Raw genomic sequence first — 21,980 nt, forward strand, 5'->3', positions numbered from 1 at the left:
CTTTTAAACATTGAACCGTACCCGCATCCACCACTTCCTCAGGAAGTTCATTCCACACACGAACCACCCTGTTTAAACAAATTTGCCTGTCTTGTCTTTTTTTTTTAAATCTCTCCCCTCTCACCTTAAAAACGTGCCCCTAGTCTTGAAATCCCCCAACCTAGGGAAAAGACAACAAACTCTATCTACAAGGCAGTCCAACCATTTAAATACAGCAGCTACAAGAGCAAGTCAGAAGCTGGGAATCTCACCTCCAGACTCCCCAAAGCCTGCCCAAGGGACACGTCAGGAGTGTGATGGAATACTCCCCACTTACCCTGGACGGGAGCATCTCCAACAACACCTGAGAAGCTTGACACCAACCAGGACAAAGCAGCCCACTTGTCTGGCACCACGTCCACGAGCATCCATTCCCTCCATCACAGACGCTCAGTCGCAGCAGCGTGTACCATCTACAAGATCCACTGCAGCAACTCACCAAGGCTCCTTAAACAGCACCTTCCAAACCCACAACCACTACCACCTGAAAGGATAAGGGCAGCAGATACATGGGAACACCTACAGACTCCCCTTCGAGCCACTCGCCATTCTGACTTGGAAATACAATCGGCTGTTCCTTCACTGTCGCTGGGTAAAACTCCTGGAACTCTCTCCCTCTTGGCATTGGCCTATAACCACACATTGGGAGTGGGGGAGATGTGGTTTGGGGGGGGGGGGGGGGGGGGGCCTGGGGCCACAGCAGTTCAGGAAGGCAGCTCACCAGCTTCTGAACGGTATTGGGAGATGGGCAATTATGACCCAGCCTGCAACATCCACAAATGAATAAAAACTGGACCATCAGGTCACCTCCCTGCATTCGTCCTGGTGGGATCTTGCTGTGTGCAAACTGGCTGTCATTTTTCGTCTGGCTTCGAAAGTACACCGGTTTACCGTTCAATTGTGGCTGGTCTGCCTTATGTCAATTAACCAGCTTCATGACAGAGCAAAGAAAATAGAGCATAGAACATGAGCGCAGTACAGGCCCTTCGACCCTCGATGTTGTGCCAACCTTTCCTAATCTAAGATCAAACTCACCTACATACCCTTCATTGTACTATCTTCCATGCGCCTATCCAAGAGTTGCTTAATGTACCTGACTCTACTACTACTGCTGGCAGTGTATTCCACACACCCACCACTCTCTGTGTAAAGAACCTACCTCTGACATCACCCCTAAACCTTTCTCCAATCACCTTAAAATAACGCCCCCTCGTGATTGAACGAGAACTTATTGCCCTCAAGGGTTTTAAGCCCCTAGCAACAATTCATTCTCACCAATCCCTTTCAAAACATCCAACATCTAACAGGGGTTGGCAGTAAAGAGGAAGAGACAGTGCGTTGCGTGCAGAAGATATTAAAAATCTTGAATGTCAAAGCATTCACTCCCAGTATGAATTTTTAAATCAAATCTTAAAGTTATAGAGGTTTAAAAAATTATGAGGGGCATGGATAGGGTAAATAGACAAAGTCTTTTCCCTGGGGTGGAGGAGTCCAGAACTAGAGGGGCATAGGTTTAAGGTGAGGGCAGAAAGATATAAAAGAGACCTATGCGGCAACGTTTTCACGCAGAGGGTGGTATGGCTATGGAATGAGCTGCCAGAGGAAGTGATGGAGGCTGGTACAATTGCAACATTTAAGAGGCATTTGGATGAGTATATGAATAGGAAGGGTTGGGAGAGATATGGGCCGGGTGCTAGCAGGTGGGACTAGATTGGGTTGGGATATCTGGTCGGCACGGACGGGTTGGACCGAAGGGTCTGTTTCCACGCTGTACATTTCCATGACTGCACTCTGCCAATAATTCCAGACCAAATCAATTTAATCGCGATGGTGGGCAAACATGTAGAAAGTCATTCCGTATAGAATTCATAGTCGCACAGGTAAGTGTCGGATGATTCGGAAGGATGGGCATGAAGTTGTCCACTTGCGTCCAATTCTTTTTGATGAGAGGGTAATGCTATGGATGTGGTATATAGGGATTTGTAGAAAGCATGTGACACCACAGGGCTAGTGAGGAAGGTTACAGCTTGTGGAATAGAAGTGACTATACCAACGTGGACAGACTGGGACTTTTTTTTTTTTAAAAACTGCAGCGTAGGATTTGAGAGGTGACCTGATAGAAGTTTATAAAATAATGAGGGGGAGAGACAGGGTTAATGGTAGTTGTCTTTTCCTGAAGATGAGGAATTTCAAGACTACAGGACACATTTTTAAGATGAAAGGAGATTGTGAAAAAAATTGTTACACAGAGGGTAGTTCATAAGTAGAATGAACTTCCTGAGGAAGTGGTGGATGTGGGTACAGTTACAACATTTAAAAGACATTTGGATAAGTACACGAACAAGAAAGAGTTGAGGAGTGACGTGCAGAAAAAGCACAGCCGGTCAGGCAGCATCCGAGAAGCAGGAGAATCGATGTTTCAGGCATAAGCCCTTCATCAGGAATACAGAGCACTCACAGGAAACCCACGTAGAGAGGGGAAAACATGCAAACTCCACTCACCCAAGGTTGAGATCAAACCTGGGTCCCTGGCACCGTGCGGCAGCAGCACTAACCACTGAGCCACTGTGCCACCCAGTGGGAGTAGGGAGGTTATATAAGACACTGGTCAGATAACTGGAGTATTGTGTAAGGTTTTGGGCACCACCGTTTAGGAAAGATGTGTGGGAGAGTCCAAAACTAGAGGGCATAGGTTGAAGGTGAGAAGGCAAAGATTGAAAAGGGACCTAAGGGGCAACCTTTTCACACAGAGGGTGGTGCGTGTATGAGCTGCCAGAGGAAGTGGTGGAGGCTGGTACAATTAGATTAGATTAGATTCCCTACAGTGTGAAAACAGGCCTTTCGGCCCACCAAGTCCACACCGACCCTCCGAAAAGCGACTCCCCCAGACCCATTCCCCTACATTTTCCCCTGACTAATGCACCTAACACTACGGGGAATTTAGCATGGCCAATTCACCTGACCTGCACACCTTTGGACTGTGGGAAGAAACCAGAGCATCTGGAGAAAATCCACGCAGACACGGGGAGAATGTGCAAACTCCACACAGACAGTCACCCGAGGCTAGAATTGTACCTGGGTCCCTGGTGCTGTGAGGCAGCAGTGCTAACCACTGAGCCACCGTGCTGCATTTAAAAGGTATCTGGATGGGGACACGAATAGGGAGGGTTTAGAGGGATATGGGCAGACAAATGGGGCTAGATTACTTTAGAATATCTGGTTAGCAAGGACGAGTTGGACTGAAGGATCTGTTCCCATGCTGTACAGCTCTATGACTCAAGCTCATAACTGGAAATGCGGAGGAAGTATACGATAACGGGTCTAGGACTGAAAAACTACAGCAATGAGGACTGATTGGAGGAAGTTGGAAGGCTGACAGGAAGTTTGATAGATGCTTTGCATATCACGTGGATAAACTGCTCCCACCCGTAAAACAGGACACAGTTTTAAAGTCTCTTGCAGGAGTAAACGCAAAGTAAGGGATGCTTCCACGTGCGTTTTTTTTAAACATACATTCAGAGGATGAGGGCATCACTGGCTGGTTTATTGCTCAGTTAAGAGTCAACCACATTACTGTGGGTCGGGAGTCATATGTTAGGGCTGAACCGAAGGGGCTGTTTTTGTGCTCTACGTGGGGGTTGCTGGCTGGGCCAGTATTTATCACACATCCTTAATTGCCCAGAGGGCAGTTAAATGTCAACACCATCGCGGTGGGTCTGGAGTCACATGTACGCCAGACCAGACAAGGATGGCAGCTTCCTTCCGTGAAGGCCTAACTTCTGCTCTTACGTCTTATTTACTTACCCAAGAAGCACTGGACAGGCTGCATTGTTCTTTGAATAGTAAAGATTACATTCAGGTAGGATCTGTCATCTCAGATTGATTAGGGCAGTCATTCGTTTTCTCTTCCCGCTCCCCCATCCATTCACTGGCTGGGTCAACAATTCTTGTCTACCCTGAGCTGCCCCAAATTAGTGTGGTTAAGAGTCAACCTCATCACTGCAGGGGGGTGGGGTGGGGGTCGGGGTTCTGTCACCAGGTAAGGACGGCCCATTTCCTTCCCCCCTGTTGGTGATTCGCCCCCCGCCCCCTTACCCCTGATGGGTGTTTTCGTCAGTCACCGTCACAGAGATGAGTTGTCGATTGCTTTTCGACAGTTTCCGAACCAAGGAAGGAGACAGCCCAATGGTATTATCGCTGGGATTAGTAATCTTGAGACCCCCCATGTAATGTTCTGAGGAAGGGTCACCGGACCCAAAACGTTAACTCTGTATTTCTCTCCACAGCCACTGCCAGACCTGCTGAGCTTTTCCAGCAACCTCTGGGGACCTGGGTTCGAAACCTGCATCGTGGCAAATGTCAGAATTTGAATTTTTTTAAAAAAAAAACGAAGATTATTGTCAATTGTCAGGGGTTTAGGAAAAAAAAAACCCACCTGGCTCACTAATATTCTTTAGGGTGGGAAACTGCTATGTCAGAATTTGAATTTTTAAAAAAAAAAACGAAGATTATTGTCAATTGTCAGGGGTTTAGGAAAAAAAAAAACCCACCTGGCTCACTAATATTCTTTAGGGTGGGAAACTGCTACTCTTACCTGGCCTACACGTGACTTCAGACAAAAACATACCTATCTCTGATTTAACATGAACAACAGCCTGCAAAACATTATTTGTCACTATATTGCGGTACATGCTACAATAATAAATCAAATCAAATCGAGAAACAGCTCCAAACCTGTATACATACAAGTGGTTCTTAACATCTCTGACAAATTCTTAAGACTAGTTCTAGAATCTGCCACCGGAGGAAATTATTTGTCTTTACCTGCCCTGACTTTTCCCTGCTTAAAAAACAAATTTGAGACTTAATTCACTGATCAAATTGGTGCCAAGGTGGGATTCAAACTCAAATCCAGTGGCATTCCCGTCATCATGAGAAAGAGATGATGCTCCACCGATGGTTAGTCTCACCAAAGGCTGAGTCAGGAGCAGAGTTGTGAAGAGACCAGGCCGAGAGAACAATCATCCCCTGCTTACCGGCTGGGTCTTCTCAACCTCCGAGCAGCCAAAACACAACCAGAAATCGCTCATTCCCTCTGGTTTATGCCAATGCCTCCTGGACGAGTTCACTTAGGTGTAGGATGGTCCCCTTAACCCTGCCCCGACACACGTGCCTCAATCCGGCGGGGGGAGTCGACAGACTACATGGGGCAGTCAGCCTGCATTTACAAATCACGGCTGGCGGGTAAGGGATATCTGCCGTAGGTCAAGTTCAGCTCGCTTGGCTCCCTGCGGTCTTTCAAAGTCCTGTTCTGGTTGAGCCCGATCCTGTCGGAGGGAGAAGAAACAGATTATTGTCGCTGCAGCTCAGGAGATGACGGGAATCGTGACGGAAGAGAATTCCTTCCTGCGCAAAAATAAGAAACATTCTGAATGCCCCGACCTTTTCTCCTGCCACCAATCTCAGTCAGCTTCAGAAACTGACTTTATTGGTCAGTGCATTGAGCATAAGATTTGGGAGGTCATGTTACAGCTGTACAGGAGGAGATTGGTTAGGCCACCTTTGGATTACTGCATTCAGTTCTGGTCTCCCTGCTATAGGAAGGAAGCTGTTAAAACTTAAAATGGTGCAGAAAAGATGTACAAGGCTGTTGCCAGGGTTGGACTTTGGACTATCTTCCCTGGGCTGGGCGTACATTTGACTCCAGACCCACAGCAATTGCCTCTTAGCTAAGTTTCACAACACCTGAGTGAGACACTAGTTCAGAGGCATTGAGATAGGATCAATTGCTGACCCAGCCAGTGACACAGACATTCCAAGAAATGGAGTCAGTGTTAATGGTCCATTTTTGTTAGTTTGTTTACACTGGTGCTTGTTATTTGGGTTGAGGGTCTGGGAGAGTGCCCTGGACTATTCTAGAGGAAGCCCAAAATTGGGCTGTGGGATTCTGAGGCTGGGTTTCCTTTGATCCCGGCGTTCCAGGACTCTCCCAGCACAGGAAGATGCCAATCAGCTACCCCTGTGAAGTAACAGCACGATCCCATTTAGAGTCATACAGCATGGAAACAGACCCTTTGGTCCAACTCATCCATGCCAACCAGATATCCTAAATTAATCTAGTCCCATTTGGCAGCACTTAGCCTGTATCCCTCTAAACCCTTCCTATTCATATACACCCATTCAGATACCTGTTAAATGTTGTCATTGTACAGCCACCACCACTTCCTCTGGCAGCTTGTTCCATACACACACCACCCTCTACGTGAAAATATTGCCCCTTAGGTCCTTTTTAAATCTTACCTCTCTCACCTTAAACATATGCCCTCTAGTTTTGGACTCCCCTACTGTGGATAAAGACGTTGATTATTCACTCTATCAATGTCCCTCATGATTTTATAAACCTCTATAAGGTCACCCCTCAGCCTCTGATGCTCCAGGGAAAATAGCCCCAACCTGTTCAGCCTCTGCCTGTAGCTCAAACCCTCCAACCCCAGCAACATCCTTGTAAATCTTTTCTGAACCCCTTCAAGTTTCACATCCTTCCTATAGCAGGGAGTCCAGAATTCAATGCAGTATTCCAAAAGTGGTCTTGGACAGCCACAACATTACGTTCTAACTCCTATACTCAATGCACTGAATAAAGGCAGGCATACCAAACAGAGTCATAGAGGTGCACGCCAAGGTCTCTTTTTCGACAACACTCCCCAGGATCCTACCCTTAAGTATGTAAGTCCTGATTTGCCTTACCAAAATGCAACCTCACATTTATCTAAATTAAACTCCCATCTGCCACTCCTCGGCCCATCTGATCGAGGTCCCGTTGTACTCTGAGGTAACCTCCTTCACTGTCCACCACACCTCCAGTTTTGGTGTCATCAGCAAACTTACTAACCATTCCTCCTACATTCGCATCTAAATCATTTATATAAATGACAAAAAGCAGCGGACCCAGCACCGATCCTTGCGGCACACTGCGTATAGTATCGCCATCTCAAAACACAGAAGGATAAGCCAAAATGGAGAATATAAAGGCAAAAAAAGGGGAGAAAAAAGGTATTCAAATTCACAATCCCTCTTGGTAAGTGCTCCATGCCGCGGGCCATTCGGAGAGGGCAGCCATTTGGCCCATTACTAGCCCTCGAGTGAGTAGCCTCATAATCCCACGTTTTTGCCTATTTTCTCCCACTTTTCCACCCTATTGTCCGATTTTTCTTTCCCCCCACCCCCCACTTTTTTTACCCCCACTTCAGCTGTGAGTGGGGCTCTTCTTAATCTCCAATCTGGTTCCTTTCCATCAGACTCCATCATGACCTACCCTCGCATGGAAATCCGAGCAAGAAGAAAAACGAGCGTCTTGGTTTAACGCCTGATCCAAAAATAATTTCAAAAAAAAGCTTTTTAAAAATACCGATTTAAAAATAATTTAAAATAATGAAATCTCAAAATAATTAAAATTAATATCTTTTTAAAATCATAATGACAAAAACTTAAATAATTAAAAATTATTTGTATTAGCATTTTCTAGAAAATGTTTAATCATTTTTTAACTAAAAAAATTTTCAAAATAGGAATTAAAATATTAAAAATAATTTATAGACAAAATTTTTTTAGTTTTAAAAAAATGATTAAACATTTTCTGGAGAATACTAATACAAATAATTTTTAATTAAAGTTTTTGTCATTATGACTTTTAAAAAATATTTTTAAAAAGGTTTTCAAAATAGGAATTAAAATATTAAAAATAATTTTTTAAAGTAATTTTTAAAAAATTTTTTTAAAATGTTTTACTTTTTAAAAATAATTATTTTTATTTTAAATTATTTATTTTTTACCTTTTAAAATAAATAATTTAAAATAAAAATAATTATTTTTTTACCTTTTAAAAATAATTATTTTAAAAGGTAAAAAATAAATAATTTAAAATGTTAAAAATAGCAATTAAAAAATTATCAATAATTTTAAAAAGTGAAAGGGCTGAAAATACTTTCCTAAAAATAATTTGAATTGAATTGATTGTGAAAAATTTAAAACTAACATTATTTTTAAAGAGTAAATAAAATTAACAATAAAGTATTTTTTTAAAAATAAGGTGAGGTTACCTCAGAAAGCGCGGCTCTCGAAGCTGCCCGTCCCCGGGAATGGGTTCACAAAGACGGGGAGAGACGGGCTAATCGAGGCCGAGGCCTAACGGCAGGCTCTAGGCCGCGGTGTCGGAATGCGGGGGCGACTTGGGCCTTTCCCACGGGCTGCAGGCCCCGGATGCGCGGGGTGGCGCTTCCAAGCGGCGGCCTCTTCCCTCGGAGCCATGACCGACACCGCCCCCTCCCCCACTCCCCACCCAAGGCTCCTCACCTGGGCCGGAGGCGGTGAACAAACAGGAAGAAGAAACACACTCTCCCACCCACACACGGAGTGGTTTGTCTGCTCTTTTACACAAAGTAAAGCTGCCTCTACACTGTCCCCCCCCCATCAAACACTCCCAGGACAGGGACAGCCCGGGGTTAGATACAGAGTAAAGCTCCCTCTACACTGTCCCCCCATCAAACACTCCCAGGGACAGAGTTAGATACAGAGGAAAGCTCCCTCTACACTGTCCCCCCCCATCAAACACTCCCAGGGACAGGGACAGCACGGGGTTAGATACAGAGTAAAGCTCCCTCTACACTGTCCCCCATCAAACACTCCCAGGACAGGGACAGCACGGGGTTAGACACAGAGTGAAGCTTGCTCAACACTGTCCCCCCATCAAACACTTGCAGGAACAGAGGGTTGGTTATTGAGTAAAGCTACTTCTACGCTGTCCCCCGTCATCAATCACTTCCAGGACAGGAACAACACGGGGTTAGATACAGAGCAAAGCTTCCTCTACATTGCCCCTGCCATCAAATACACCCAGGACGGGGTGAGAAGCAGATTGAAACTCCCTCTACACAGTTCCCCACCAAACACCCCCATGATGGGGATTAGATACAGAGTAAAACTCTCTCTACACTGTCCCCACCATCAATCACTTCCAGGACGGGCATTAGATACAGAGAAAGCTCTCTCTACACTGTCCCCCCCATCAAATACTGCCAGGACAGGGACAGCATGGGGCTAGATACAGAGTAAAGCTCCCACTACACTGTCCCTCATTAAACACTCCCAGGACAGGGACAGCACGGAGTTAGATACGGAGTGAAACTCCCCCAACATTTTCTCCCCATCTAAAGCATGTGGAGATTCCTGGCCTGGCCAGTATTTATTGCCCATCCCTAGTTGCCTCGAGGCAGTGGTGGTGACTTGTGTCCTTGAACCGCTGCAGTCCACGTGCTGTGGGTTGAGCCACACAATGCCCTTAGAGAGAGAATGCCAAGTTTACCTGGCATTGGCAGATGTGCTTGTGCACTATCATGACACAGATTCACATCCCCTCATATCAGGAGGGAGTTGAATTTCAGAAGCCACATGTTGTGCCATCTTGATGTGTTTCATAGATGATGTTTACTCCTTTGACTATGTCTATTGCTTTGCCTCACCAAGGCTCCTCTAACAGCGCTTTCCAAGTCTGCCATCTCTAAACCTCCCCACCCCAAGAAGGATGAGGGCAGCAGATGCATGTGAACACCACCCTGGACAAGGCACACACCACCCCAGCTTGGAAATCTATCTGCCATTCCTTCAGTGTTGCTGGGACAATTCCCAGAACTCCCTGTCTCACAGCACTGCTTGTACACCACACCCTGGACATAGGAACAGGAGTAGGCCATTCTGCCCCTCAAATCTGTTCTGCCATTCAATGAGATGCTGGCTGATCTGCGCCCTATCTCCATTTCCCTGCCTTTGGCCTGCATCCCCTTAATCTGTTTCACAAAGGTTTCTCAGATTTAAAATTAACAACGGATCCAGCGTCCACTGCAGCGGTTTAAGGCAGCACAACACCACTTTCTTAAGGGGCAATTAAGGATGGCCAATAATGCCAGTGCTGGCACTTTCCACAGACAAATATTGTATCTTTAGAAACCCAGATCATCAGCAGTTTATCAAGAGGTCTGCAGTGCATCCCATGGATGCTTTATTTTGTAGTAGTGTGGTCAAGCAGTCTTTCATAAGGGATGAGTCATAGGCTCTGTTTCAGTGCTGTGTGTCTGTTCAGTCCAACCAGTCCATGCCAACCATAATCCCAAACTAAACAGAGTCCTACCTGCCTACGCTTGGGCCATATCCCAACAAACATTTCTTATTCACGTACCTACCCAAATGTTGAAACTGTAGCCAATCTGTCACTTCCCCTTAAAGTTCATTGCACACACAAACCACTCTATATGAAAAAAAAATTGTCCCTCATGTCCTTTTTAAATCTTTCTCCTCTCACCTTGAAAGGATGCCCCCTACTTTTGAAATATTTTAGTCTGGTGGAAAGATACCTGCCATTCACCTTATCTGAACCCCTCATGATTTTATAAACTCCTAGAAGGTCACCCTCTAGTGAAAGAAGTCCCGACCCATCCAGCCTCCCCTTATAACTTGAGCCCTTTGTTCCTGGCAAGATCCTGATAAATCTCTTCCGAACCCTCTCCAGCTCAATGATATCCTTCCTCTAACAGAACTGTACACAGTACTCCAGAAGAGGCCTCACCAACGTCCTGTATAGCCTCGACGTGACACCCAAACTCCTACATTCGAAAGGTCTGAGTAATGAAGAAAAGCATGTGAAATTTGCCACAAGAGTTCAAATCACACCGCCATGTACAGAATCTACACATCGATCAAGGCACTGAACACAAGAGCGGGGAGGTTACGATACAGACCGGAGTTGGTTTTGGTCTCTGTACTTTAAGAACGATGCGCAGATAGCACGAGAGAACGCGTGCAGAGGAGATTCACCAGGAGATCGTCCCTGGATCTCTCCAGACCAGGCTAAGAGAGACTCAAGAGGCAGGGATTGTTTTCCTTGAAGCAGAGGAAGCGGAGGTGGCGTTGTGTGTACACAGTTCTGAGGGACTGAGATAGAGAGAAACGTTTCTCCTTAGGTAGAGGGGTCAATAACGAGGGGAAGCACCCAGTTTTAAAGGGGAAAGGTGCAGGGGATTCGGAGAGGGAGTGAGAAAAAAAAAAATTCACCCACAGGGTATGGGTGAGGAAGATGGTATCTGGAAGTTACTGCCTAATAGGGAGGTAGAGTGAGGTAGCTGGATGGGTATATGAATAGGAAGGGATATGGGCCAAGTGCTGGCAAATAGGACTACATTAGGTTAGGATATCAGGTAGGCATGGATGAATTGGACCGAAGGATCTGTTACCGTGCAGTATATCTCTGTGACTCTATATAGTTACTCACTCTATGCACCATCTTGAGACGTACAACACAGAAATCGATGCATTGTTCCAACTCGTCCATGCCGACCAGATATCCAATATTAATCCAGTCCCATCTGCCAGCACTTATCCCTTCCTATTCATGTACCCTTCCAAATGCCTTTTAAATGCTGTAATTGTACCAGCGTCCACCACCTCCTCTGGCTGCTTGTTCCATACACGCACCACCCTCTGCATGAAAAAATTGCTCCTTAAAATACCTTTTATATCTGTCCCCTTTCTTAAATCTATGCCCTTTCATTTTGGACTCTTGTATCCTGGGAAAAATATCTCGGCTATTCTCCATAAGGTCACCCCTCAGCCTCTGACGCTCCAGGGAAATCAGCCCCAGCCCATTCAGCTTCTCCCTGTAGCTCAAACCCTCCAACCCTGGCAATATCCTTGTAGATCTTTTCTGAAATCTTTCAAGTTTCACAGTATCTTTCCTAAAGCAGGGAGACCAGAAGTGAATGCAATATCCCAAAAGTAGCCTGACCAATGTCCTGTACAGCCGCCACATGACCTCCAAACTCCTATACTCGGTGCACTGACCAATAAAGGAAAGCATACCAAACGCCGCCTTCACTATCCTATCTACCTGCGGCTCCACTTTCAGGGAACTTTGAACCTGCACTCCAAGGTCTCTTTGTTCAGCAACACTCCCCAACACCTTACCATCAAGTGTATAGATCCTGCCCTGATTTGCCTTTCCAAAATGCAGCACCTCCCATTTATCTAAATTAACTTCCATCTGCCACTCCTCGGCCCACTGGATTAAGATCTTGTGGTACTCTGAAGTAACCTTCTTTGCTGTCCACTACACCTCCAATTTTGGTGTCATCTGTAAAATGTACTAACCATGTTCACATCCAAATCAGTTACATAAATGACAAAGAGCAGGGGACCCAGCACTGATCCTTTTGGCACATCACTGGTTGTTGACCAGCAGGCACACAATGGGCTGAAGGGTCTCTAAGTTTGTGAGAAGATTTGTAGCTCGGGTGCTCGTTGCTGTGGTTCTGTTCGCCGAGCTGGAAGTTTTTGTTGCAAACGTTTCGTCCCCTGTCTAGGTGACATCCTCAGTGCTTGGGAGCCTCCTGTGAAGCGCTTCTGTGGTGTTTCCTCTGGCATTTATAGTGGCCTGTCCCTGCCGCTTCCGGTTGTCAGTTTCAGCTGTCCGCTGTAGTGGCCGGTATATTGGGTCCAGGTCGATGTGTTTGTTGATGGAGTTTGTGGATGAGTGCCATGCTTCTAGGAATTCCCTGGCTGTTCTTTGTTTGGCTTGCCCTATAATGGTAGTGTTGTCCCAGTCGAATTCATGTTGCTTGTCGTCTGCGTGTGTGGCTACTAGGGATAGCTGGTCGTGTCGTTTCGTGGCTAGTTGATGTTCGTGGATGCGGATCGTTAGCCGTCTTCCTGTTTGTCCTATATAGTGTTTTGTGCAGTCCTTGCATGGGATTTTGTACACTACATTAGTTGAAGGGTCTCTTTTCCACGCTGTGCTAACCCGCCAAGGTCACATGACCAAAACTGGCAAGCCACCTTCCCCTGGAAATTCCAAAGCTGTCGACACCCCTTCGAAAACACTCAAAACGATCTAAAGGCACTCTGGGGTGACTTCAAACCCAGGGACCCCCAGGCCATTACACTTCTCGCCGGGGGCGGTGACAGAGGTGGGCAAGGAAGGGATGGAGACACCAGCGTAGAGGACATCAGCGAGGGGATTCTCCAACAGGCCTCTCAGTACTCAACACGCCAAGGGCAAGGGAGAAAGGAGAGAAACTAAAGCTGTCTGACTGGTTTTGTTCAATTGCAAACGCACGTTTGGAGACAGCAACTAAAGGCTGGCTTTACTGGAGCCCACGGGAGCGGTGCCAAAGCAGTCACAAGGAGCTGACTGCGCTCTGACAAGTTCGAACAATGTCACACAGGCTAGATTACTGCTCATTACTGCTGACACACTGGGAGAGGGCTGAGGAGTAAACCTTTCCGTCGCCCAGCCCTTGCTGGTTTGACTCCAAGAGATTGAAGGGATTACAATCAGTAGGTGGTTGTTTTCGGTTAAATATACACACTCAAGGGCTGTTCTCCTCCTGGTCGGCTGGGCCCAGCATTCATTGGCCCGTCCCTCGTTGCCCCCTTCAGAAGGTGGGGGAGATGTGCCTTCTTGAACCGCAGTTTCCAAAGAATCCTCATAGTGTAGGAAGCAGGCCATTTGGCCCATTGAGTCCATACTGAAGAGCAGCCCACCCAGACCAACGACTCTATTCTGCATTTCCCATGGTCAATCCACCCAAACCTGCACACCCCTGGACACTACGGGACAATTTCCTATGGTCAATCCACCCAAACCTGCACACCCCTGGACACTACGGGACAATTTCCCACGGTCAATCCACCCTAACCTGCACATCCCTGGGCACTACAGGACAATTTAGCACGGCCAATCCACCATAACCCACTTTGGACTGTGGGAGGAGACCAGTGCACCCGGAGGAAACCCACGCAGATATAGGGAAGAATGTGCAAACTCCACACGGACAGTCACCCAATGGGGGATTCGGACCTGGCGCTGTGAGGCAGCAGTGCTAACCACTAAGTCACCGGTACTGTTGTAGTTCCTTTCAGGAATGAGTTCCAGGTTTTTGACTCAGTGACACTGAAGGAATAACAATATATTTCCAAGTCAGCTTGGCGTGGGGCTCAGAGGGGAACTTGCAAGGGGTGGTATTCCCACATATCAACTGCCTTTGTCTTTCTCGACGTTAGTGGTTGTGGATGTCAGAAGTAAGACAGGGTGGTGAAGAAGGCGTTTAGGTATGCTTGGCTTCATCGGTCCAAGCACTGAGTACAGGAGTTGAGACATCATGTTACAGTTATACAAGACACGGTGAGGTCACATTTAGAGTACTACACTGCTATAGGAAGGACATTATTAAACTGGAAAGGGTGCAAACAAAAAATTACAAGGATGTTGCAGAGACTAGAAGGTTTGAGCTATCGGGAGAGGCCGGATAGACTGTGACATTTTTGCCCTAGAACATCAGAGGCTGACGGGTGACCTTACAGAGGTGTACAAAATCATGAAGGGCATGGATAAGGTAAATGGCCGAGGTTTCTTCCCAAAAAGTCCAAAACTACAGAGCAGAGGTTTAAAGGCGAGAGGGGAAGGATTTAAAAAGGGACTCCAGGGGTAACCTTTTCACACAGTATGGATCGAGGCGTCAGGGAAGTGGTGGAGGCGAGTACAATTACAACATACTTGGACAGGTACATGGAAAGGGAAGGTTTAGAGGGATATGGGCCAAACGCAGGCAAAAGGAACTAGTTCAGTATTGAAAACCTGGTCGGCATGGACAAGTTGGGCCGAAGGGCCTGTTTCTATGCCATATGACTCAAGGAGGTATGGCTGCTACTGAGCGTCGATGGCAGGGGGACTGAGATTTGTGGATGTGGTGTCAATCAAGCAGACTGCTCTTAATTTGGCCAGTTCTCCATGTGCACCGAATCTTCCTTGTCTTTGGCCCCCTACTCCAGAATCATCACTCTGAACCCCTCCTCTCACTGCCTCCCACCTCCAAAAGCCTACCACGTCGCAAACTACCACCCTCCCCTCACTCAACAGAGTGATGGGTCACTTAAGTGCTCAGAAGGTGAGAGGTTCATGCCTCGGTTCCAGCGACTCCTCTTGTCGCCCCGTCAGAGGGTCCCTGCCTAGGGGCCGATGGATCAGAGGCATAGCCTTGCAGTACGATGTCTCAAGTTGAAATCTCCTTCAGCGCAAAGGGCAAAGAAAGCTCCCATGACCACTCATTGGAAGAGCAGGGGATTCAGCCCAATTTACTCAAATCAGCATCAATAGAAATGTGGCAGCTCCCTAGTTAAAGTGTTACAGAATCCCTAAAGTGCAGATACAGGCCATTCGGCCCATCAATTCTACACCAGCCCTCTGAAGAGAATCTGATTACATCCCCACATTTAACCAAATAGCCCGCACATCCCTGGGCACTACGGGCAATTTCCCATGGCCAGTCCACCCTAACCTGCACATCCCCAGACACAATCGGTAATCCAGCATGGCCAATCCACCCTAACCTGCACATCCCTGGGCACTATGGGACATTTTAGCATGGCCAATCCACCCTAACCTACACATCTTTGGGCATTACAGGACAATTTAGCATGGCCAATCCACCCTAACCTGTACATCCATGACACAGATTCGATCAACCGAAGGGCCTTATTTTGCAGATGTACTCCTCCATGACTCTGTAACAACTTGAAGCAACATAGCACGCAATGGACAGAAAGTGGGAGTACAGTAGGTCCATAACCAGTACGGACATGATAAGCTGAAGGTTCTCTCTCCGTGCTTGAAACACTAACTCCACATCTTCTGTGGAAGACCCAAGGGGCATGTGATAGGTGTTACTTAAATGCATGTTGTTACATTGATTTTATAAACCTCTGTAAGGTCAGCCCTCAGCCTCCGATGCGCCAGGGAATACAGCCCCAGCCTATGGCTCAAATCCTCTAACCCTGGCAACATCCTTGTAAATCTTTTCTGAACCCTTTCAAGTTTCACAACCTCCTTCCGATAGGAAGGAGACCAGAATTGCACGCAATATTCCAACAGTGGCCTAACCAATGTCCTGTACAGCCGCAACATGACCTCCCAACTCCTGTACTCAATACTCTGACCAATAAAGGAAAGCATACCAAAAGCCTGGTATAGTGTCATCTGCAAACTTACTAACTATACCCAATTTATACACAGCAAGTAGTAAATATTACCTAGCAGAGAAAACCTCTTCCTCATCAAACCATTTATATAAATGATTTGGATGTGAATATAGGAGACACGGTTAGTAAGTTTGCAGATGACACCAAAATTGGACTTGTAGTGGACAGGGAAGAAGATTGTCTCAGAATACAACAGGATCTTGATCAGATGGGCTGATTAGCCAAGGAGTGGCAGATGGTGTTTAATTTAGATATATGTGAGGTACTAACTTTTGGAAAGGCAAATCAGGGCAGGTTCTGGGGAGTGTTGTCGAACAAAGAGGCCTTGGAGTGCAGGTTGACAGTTCCATGAAAGTGGAGTCTCAGGTATACAGAATAGTGAAGAAGGAGTTTGATATGCTTTCCTTTATTGGTCAGTCCATCGAGTGTAGCAGTTGGAACATCATGTTGCGGCTGTACAGGAACATTGGTTAAGCCACTTTTGGAATACTGCGTTCAATTTTGGTCTCCCTGCTACAGGAAAGATGTTGTTAACCTTGAAAGGGTTCAGAAAAGATTAGGATGTTGCTGGGGTGGGAGGGTTTGAGCTATAGCGAGAGACTGAATAGGCTGGGGACTGTTTTCCCTGGAGCATCGGAGGCTGAGGGGTGACCTTATAGAGGTTTATAAAATCATGAGGGGCGTGGATAGGGTAAATAGACAATGTCTTTTTTCACAGATTAGGGATTCCAAAACTTGAGGGCATAGGTTTAAGGTGAGAGGGGAAAGACTTTTTTAAAAATGACCTGAGGGGCAAAGTTTTCATGCAGAGGGTGATGCATGTATGGAATTGTACTGAACTCTACTTGGCAGTTATCCAAAGAAAGTAAAAGATACCAAAATTAGAGTCACACCGCATGAATACAGACCTTCGGTCCAACTCATCCGTGCCACCATAGAACATAGAACGTTACAGCGTAGTACAGTCCCTTCGGCCCTTGATGTTGCACTAAACAGTGAAATTAATCTGATGCCCATCTAACCTACAGCGTTTCATTATTATCCATATGTATGTCCAATGCCCATTTAAATGCCCTTAACGTTGGTGAGTCTACTACTGTTGCAGGCAGGCCATTCCACGCCCCTACTACTCTCTGAATGAAGAAACTACTCCTAATATCCATCCTAAATCTATCACTCTTCAATTTAAAGCTATGTTCCCTCATGTTAGCCTTCACTATCCAAGGAAAAAAAAAAGAGTCTCACTGTCCACCCTATCTAATCCTCTGATTATCATATACGTCTCTATTAAGTCACCTCTCAACTTTCTTCTCGCCAATGAAAACAGCCTCAGTTCCCTCAGCCTTTCCTCATAAGACCTTCCCTCCATACCAGGCAACATCCTGGTAAATCTCCTCTGAACCCTTTCCAAAGCTTCCACGTCCTTCCTATAATGCAGTGACCAGAACTGTATGCAATTCTCCAAGTGCAGCCTTACCAGTGTCTTGTACTGCTGAAGCGTGACCTCGTGGCTCCGAAACTTAATCCCCTTACCAATAAATGCCAACACACCATATACCTTCTTAACAACCCTATCAGTCTGGGTGGCAACTTTCAGGGGTTTATGCACTAGGACACCGAGATCTCTCTGTTCATCTACACTGCCAAGAATTTTACCATCAGCCCAATACTCTGCATTCCTGTTACTTCTTCTGAAGTGAACTACCTCACACTTTTCCGCATTAGGCTCTATTTGCCACGTCTCAGCCCAGCTCTGCATCTTATCTATCTCCCTCTGTAACCCACAACATCCTTTGGTACTATCCACAACCCTGCCTACCTTAGTGTCATCCGCAAAATCCTTCTACGCCCACATCCAGGTCATTTATAAAAATGACAAACAGCAGTGGCCCCAAAACAGACCCTTGCGGCAGACCACGAGTAACTGAGCTCCAGGATGACCATTTCCCATCAACCACCACCCTCTGTCGTCTTTCAGCTAGCCAATTTCTGATCCAAACCGCTAAATCACCCTCAATCCCGAAACTCCATATTTTGTGCAACCGTGTGGAACCCTATCAAATGCCTTACTGACGCCATATACACCACATCAACTGCTTTACCTTCATCCACCTGTTTTGTCACCTTCTCAAAGAACTCAATAAAGTTAGTGAGGCACGACCTACCCTTCACAACTGTGTTAACCGTCCCTAATCAAATTATTCCTTTCCAGATGATTATAAATCCTATCTCTTATAACCTTTTCCAACACCTTACCCACAACTGAAGTAAGGCTCGCTGGCCTATAATTATCAGGGTTGCCTCAACTCCCCCTCTAAATCAAGGGAATAGTTATCCTAAATTCAAATGGAATGAGCTGCCAGAGGATGTGGTGGAGGCTGGTACAATTGCAACATTTCAGAGGCATTTGGACGGGTATATGAATAGGAAGGGTTTGGAGGGATATGGGCCGGGTGCTGGCAGGTGGGACTAAATTGGGTTGGGATATCTGGTCGGCATGGACGGGTTGGACCGAAGGGTCTGTTTCCATGCTGTACATCTCTATGACTCTATTACTTTTCAACATTTCACCCATATTCCTCTAAACCCTTCTTATTCATGACCCCATCCAGATGCCTCTTAAATATTGTAATTGTCCCAGCCTCCACCACTTCCTCTGGTGGCTCATTCGATGTGCACATCACCTCCTGCGTGAAAAAGTTACCCCTTAGGTACTTTTTAAAATCTTTCCCTTCTCACCTTAAACCTATGCTCTCTAGTTTTGGACTCCCCTACTCTGGGGAAAAGGCCTAGTCTATTTATCCTACCCATGTCTCTCCTGATTTTACAAAAATGATTGATATCTAGATGATGCCTTTTAAAATGTTACCGTACCCACCTCCTTATCTTTTGCAATGATGTGTGATGTGCCTTGGACAGAAGGGTCTGTTTCCATGCTGTATGACTCTAGAAGTTCACTTCCATACCAAAGCTATGAGCTAAGTGCTGGGAAATGGGGTCTCAGCACAGCGAGGAGGTCATTTCTGACTGACAAGAATTAGCTGCACAGTAGACATCTGACTGTGACAAACATCTCAAAATCAAACCTCCCCTCAGCCTTCTCTACACCAAGAGTCTCAAAATTCCACCAGGATGTGGCAATTCTCCATCGACATACGGCCAGCCAAGAGGAAGATGGCGTATTTTTGGAACCTGTTCCAGGTTCCAGGCACAGCGTAAAAAAAAATAAGTTTGTAAGCAAAATATCATAGAGACGTACAGCACGGAAACAGACCCTTCGGTCCAACCCGTCCATGCCGACCAGATATCCCAACCCAATCTAGTCCCACATCCCTCAAAACCCTTCCTATTCATATACCTATCCAAATGTTGCAATTGTACCAGCCTCCACCACTTCCTCTGGCAGGGTAAAAACAATGACTGCAGATGCTGGAAATTCCTGATGAAGGGCTTCTGCCCAAAACGTCGATTTTCCTGCTCCTCAGATGCTGCCTGAACTGCTGTGCTTTTCCAGCACCACTCTCATCTAGAATCACACTTCCTCTGGCAGCTCATTCCACACCCGTACCACCCTGTGTGTGCAGCGAGTTTACTCCCAGGAATCCAAGAGCTTGCTGTTCAAAATCAAACTTCAAAAACCTGGGTACTCCTGACATTGACCAGGAAGCGGGTGAAGGGCAGGCTGAAGGCAGCTGGGGATTTGGCAGGGGAGGGGAGAGGTCGGGGGTTATACAGAAATTGCCCCAACACCTCATTTTCTTTTTAATTCATTCACAGGCATCGCTGAGTGGGCCAGCATTTATTGCCCATCCCTAACTTGCCCCAGAGGGCAGTTAAGAGTCAACCGCATTACTGTGGGTCTGGAGTCACATGGAGGCCAGACCAGGTAAGGATGGCAGTTTCTTTCCCGAAAGAGCATCGGCGAACCAGCCAGGTTTTTCCCGACAGTGGATTCACAGTCATCGCTGCCGATTCTTCACCGAATTCAAATTCCACCATCCGGGATTCGAACCCGGGTCCCTCTGGGTTAACAGTCTAGCGATAATATCACCATGCCATCACCTCCCATCGCATTGAGGATTGAAGATGGAGGTGAGATTCACATCTCCCACTTTATCTGGTGTGGTTCCAATGATCATACAGTGGCTGAGGGTGCTGTCTGTCTCTCTACCTCAGATTACAACAGGATCTTGATCAGATGGGCCAATGGGCTGAGAAGTGGCAGATGGAGTTTAATTCAGATAAATGTGAGCAGCTGCATTTTGGAAAGCAAATCTTAGCAGGACTTATACACTTAATGGTAAAATCCTAGGGAGTGTTGCTGAACAAAGAGACCTTGGAGTGCAGGTTCATAGCTCCTTGAAAGCAGAGTCGCAGGTAGATAGGATAGTGAAGAAGGCGTTTGGTATGCTTTCCTGTATTGGTCAGAGTATCGAGTACAGGAGTTGGGAGGTCATGTTGCGGCTGTACAGGTCATTGGTTAGGCTACTGTTTGAATACTGCGTGCAATTCTGGTCTCCTTCCTGTCAGAAAGATGCTGTGAAACCTGAAAGGGTTCACAAAAGATTTACAAGGATGTTGCCAGGATTGGAGGATTTGAGCTATAGGGAGAAGCTGAACAGGTTGGGGCTGTTTTCCCTGGAGCGTCGAGGGCTGAGGGGTGACCTTATAGAGGTTTGCAAAATCATGAGGAGCATGGATAGGATAAATAGACAAGTCTTTTCCCTTGGATCGGGGAGTCCAGAACTAGAGGGCATGGGTTTAGGGTGAGAGGGGAAAAGAGATCTACGGGTCAACCTTTTCCACAGAGGGTGGTACGTGTATGGAATGAGCTGCCAGAGGAAGTGGTGGAGGCTGGTACAATGGCAACATTTCAGAGGCATCTGGATGGGTATATGAATAGGAAGGGTTTGGAGGGATATGGGCCGGGTGCTGGCAGGTGGGACTAGATTGGGTTGGGATATCTGGTCAACATGGACGGGTTGGACCGAAGAGTCTGTTTCTGTGCTGTACATCTCTATGACTCTCTAAAACACTGATGACCAAAAGCGGGGAACGCTTCTGTTGATTAAGAACAGGCGAAACACAAACACTCACTTTCATTTGCAAGGTGAGCATGGAGATCTGCGCCCACAACCAACCAAGAGATGGCAAACGTCTTTTTCAGAGCTGGTGACACTCTGACGGCCATATACCTTGGGAAGACCAGAACCCGCCTCGCACGTTCCTGGGCAAATGGGAGTCTTTGCGGGAAAGCTGAGGCTGGAGTTCCTTTTTAATTGGAACGCCCCACACGTCAGCGAGGGAGGGGAAACCACAACAACAACTTGTGTTCACATAGCACCTTCAAGTGTTGACCAAACACCCTGAAACTTTCCGCAGGGACGTTTCACAAAACAGCGACGTGATACTGAGCCACGTCAAGAGATATACTAAGGCAGATTGGACCAAGCCGGGGAGGGTTAGACCTAGAAACAAAAGGAATGGCTGTAGGCCCATCGGGTCTGCTTTGCGACTCCTCATCTCCACTTTCCTACCTTTTTCTCCATAATCCTTGATTCCCTTCTTGGTTAAAAATCACTCTCAGCCTTGAATATCCTGAATGACCCAGCCTTCTGTGGCAAAGAATTCCACAGACTCATCTCCCCTCAGACAGAATAAAGTCCTCCCCATCTCTGTCTTTAACAGGCGACCCCCCGACTCTGAGATGACGCCCCTCTGGTTCCTAGACTCTCCCACACACAAGGGGAAACAACCTCGCCACTTCTCCCCTGTCAATTTCCCCCCCAAGAACCTTCTATGTTTCAATAAGGTCGCCTCTAATCCATTGAATCCAGGCCCAATCTACTCAATCCAAAAGA

General features: G+C 46.6%; 1 protein-coding gene across 4 annotated transcripts in view; it reads right to left on the bottom strand.

Moving 5' to 3' along the window:
• The window catches only part of LOC122544689 (CDC42 small effector protein 1-B-like), a 42,624-nt gene that overhangs the window by 16,189 nt on the left and 4,455 nt on the right, over positions 1-21,980 (bottom strand). Inside the window, exons 1-3 of one of the 4 annotated variants that reach the window (XM_043683967.1) lie at positions 8,229-8,238; positions 5,482-5,486; positions 5,076-5,366 (exon numbers count right to left, since the gene is read on the bottom strand). In XM_043683967.1, the coding sequence (XP_043539902.1) occupies positions 5,076-5,129 (54 nt within the window). In that variant the 5' untranslated portion in view covers positions 5,130-5,366; positions 5,482-5,486; positions 8,229-8,238. Of the gene's footprint in view, positions 1-5,075; positions 5,367-5,481; positions 5,487-8,138; positions 8,336-8,391; positions 8,441-21,980 lie in introns of those variants that run through there. The other 3 variants (XM_043683968.1, XM_043683966.1, XM_043683964.1) reach the window with 3 other exon arrangements.

This window comes from Chiloscyllium plagiosum, chromosome 51, assembly GCF_004010195.1.
Source record: "Chiloscyllium plagiosum isolate BGI_BamShark_2017 chromosome 51, ASM401019v2, whole genome shotgun sequence".
In the NCBI taxonomy this organism is placed as follows: Eukaryota; Metazoa; Chordata; class Chondrichthyes; order Orectolobiformes; family Hemiscylliidae; genus Chiloscyllium; species Chiloscyllium plagiosum.